This window comes from Mercenaria mercenaria, chromosome 16 (assembly GCF_021730395.1).
Source record: "Mercenaria mercenaria strain notata chromosome 16, MADL_Memer_1, whole genome shotgun sequence".
NCBI classification, from domain to species: Eukaryota; Metazoa; Mollusca; class Bivalvia; order Venerida; family Veneridae; genus Mercenaria; species Mercenaria mercenaria.
In genome coordinates this window covers 67149520-67152434 of record NC_069376.1, presented here as the reverse complement: position 1 = coordinate 67152434, position 2915 = coordinate 67149520, and the positions used below count along the sequence as shown (strand labels likewise).

Genomic DNA, 2915 nt, shown 5'->3' with positions numbered 1-2915 from the left:
TTCAGATCGATAACAACGAATAACCTCGAAGAAAAACTGTTTCATCCATTTTATGTTATTGTGCTGTTAAACAATTATTATGTGTTTAAAACTGGGACAGAAAATAAAATTTGTATATCGAAAAATTTGTTTTGTTCTTCTATTTACAAAAACATAGCCTACATTACATATCAGTTACGGCAATCTGATGTTGTTGTTGTTGTTGTTGTTGTTATTGTTTACATTTGTCTGCTAAAGCCTAAATATTTTCGATACCCTACAGATCGTTTCACCTGATAAAAATATCAAAATGGCTATAAATTTTAGTTTAGAAACTCTAGATTTTCTGCTGGATTCTTTGAACAACTGGATGAAAATGCATTTGAAACAGATGAAGTTTTAGCTTAAATTAACAATGAAAACCAGATGAACATTGACACTGGAGTTGACCCTAACAACAAAAGTGCTCCTATAGACAGTAGTGATCAAGCAAGTAAAAACATTAACTCTGGAACATCAAAACAGCCAGTTTTTATTGCCATGGATGAATCTGACAAGCACAAATTTGTACAGGACATGAGAAATTCCAATACCATCAAGAAAACTGAGACAGCTGTCAGGCAATTTCAAAGGTATATCAAACTATGAAAACCTCTATAGAATAACAGAGAAAATATTTTTTAAAAACAAACCATTAAAGTAAGACAGGCATTTCTTTTTGCGAGACACCACATTCTATATCAATGTTGGTTTGCCGTTGGTGACCTTTTTTCACTAAATTGAAACTAAATAAAATGCAAGTGATTTGTAGCCAGATCAGGGTTCGAACCTGAGACCTTCCCAGAACTCTTTTCAAACTAAGTTAGGGCTGCTCTTCCATCTGAGCTACCTGGCTACTGTATATCTTATTATCTAATTTTGCCCGCAAACAGCAAAAAAAAAAAAAAAAAGATTCTTTTCCAAAATTGAAAGATTAACATTTTTTTTAGTATACTGGATACTGAATTACTGATGATATATTTTGTCTAAATGCCAAAGTCTCCCTTAAGGGACGCAACATATAGGTCTAAAGCAAAACTTTCTTTTCAAAATAAGTAATAAAATTTAAGAATTATACAAATTATTATTTTAAGTTAAATTTATCATGTAGCGGATAAAAACTAGGATTTTTTTTTAAAAAAGTAATAAATTTTGCAGGTGGCTGTCAAGTGATCCTAGATATATCACAGCTGAAATATCGGAGATTCCTGTTGAAGAGTTGGATAACTATATAGGCTCTTTCCTGCTGTCTATCAGGAAAGCAGATGGATCCGAGTACGAGCCAGATACGCTTACCAGTTACCATCGAGGAATTGACCGTTATCTCCGTGACAAAAATTATGCCTATAGTATGGTTCAAGACCGGGAATTTTCAACATCAAGGGCTGTTCTAGCTTCAAAACGTAAACAGCTTAAAATGAGTGGTAAAGGAGGTCGCCCAAATGCTGCCGAGCCACTCACTTCTGATGAACAAGAAGTCTTGAAGGAAAAAAAGTGCATTGGCCTTGAAAGTCCACAACAACTGTTAAACAAAATGTGGTTGAATAATACTGTGGTGTTCGGACTTCGTGGAGGCACAGAAAACCGTAGTCTCTGCTGGGGTGATGTTTCTTTGAAAACTGATGCAAAGGGAACTGAATATCTTGAATTCAATGAGCGTTGCACTAAAACTAGAACTGGTGAATCTAGTCACTCTGATCAGCGAGCATTCAAGCCAAAGCAGTACGCTCATGAAATTCCGGAAAACTGCCCTGTATATGCATACAAAGAGTTCAGGAAAAGACGGCCAATGGACTGTTGTACCCCGGAGTCTCCATTTTATCTAGCTATTAACTATAACCGACGACCAAACTCTGAAATCTGGTATAAAAACCAACCTTTAGGGCAAAATACATTACGTGGTTTGATGAAAAAAATGGCAGAAAAAGCAAACTTACCTGGAAAGAAGACGAATCATTCAGCTCGTAAAACAACCTGCACAAAACTCTTGCATAGTGGGGTCGCTCCGACAACAAAACAGCAGCTAACTGGTCACAAAAATGTTCAGTCTGTGAATAACTATGCAGTTGCCTCAGAAGAAATGCAAAGAAACATGTCAGACATTCTGTCTAGCAACAATCCATACACTACATCTGAGACACCACAAATGCAACTCCAACCTGCAACCTCTTCCATCCAGGAAAATGCTGCACAATCCACATACCAGGCAACGTCACTGTCCAGTCTAACATCCACATGTGAAATTTCCGGCCATCATGGCAATATGTTTCAAAATGCCAATATTCAAAACTGTCAGATTGTTGTGAACAACTATTCAAATTCCCCAAATAAACCTAAGAGAAGGCGCATTCGAATCATAGAGAGTGACAGCGAATAAATAATCCAGTGAAACACTATTTTGGCACTGTTTTGGCAACTGTTTAGACTTTAGTGTTTAATGTTAATTCTAATGTTTTACAAACTGACATAGACTGATAGACACGAATTCACACGTTTCCTGTGTGTAAAAATTGTGTGACGTCACACTACTCAAATTATGTTAATTTAACTGTTAAAAGTTATCATATAAATTACTAAGTAGAAAATATGTTTACTTATAACTGACTTTAAACTGTTTTGAGTTAAAAATTGATCATAATGTGTACCTTTGGATTATTATTCCAATAAAATAGCTGAAAAACGATAATGATTTCCAAAAGGTGGCAATCAATACTTTCACGACTTTAAACGAGTGACAATCAATGATTGCAATGTATAGTATATTCCTGCGCGAGCTGAACAAATAATTATTTTTGCCGAGTGGTATTTAGTCATCTTTTGAATAAAATAACAACAAGTAAAATGTAGGAGGTATATAATAAAAGGGTCATTATAACAGTAGCTTGATCTGGGATGTT

At 35.2% G+C, this 2915-nt stretch overlaps 1 protein-coding gene across 1 annotated transcript; it reads left to right on the top strand.

Moving 5' to 3' along the window:
- The first annotated feature begins 405 nt into the window (after nucleotides 1-405).
- LOC128549373 (uncharacterized protein KIAA1958-like) lies at nucleotides 406-2395 on the top strand. Its single transcript, XM_053526002.1, has 2 exons — nucleotides 406-611; nucleotides 1177-2395. Exons 1-2 carry the CDS (start codon nucleotides 406-408, stop codon nucleotides 2393-2395), a joined length of 1425 nt encoding a protein of 474 aa, XP_053381977.1.
- Nucleotides 2396-2915: the final 520 nt, after the last annotated feature.

Coding starts and splice junctions, on each gene's coding strand:
- LOC128549373 (XM_053526002.1), top strand. CDS start 406: ATGAACATTGACACTGGAGTTGACCCTAACAACAAAAGTGCTCCTATA. Junction 612..1,176: donor GCTGTCAGGCAATTTCAAAG/GTATATCAAACT, acceptor TAAATTTTGCAG/GTGGCTGTCAAGTGATCCTA.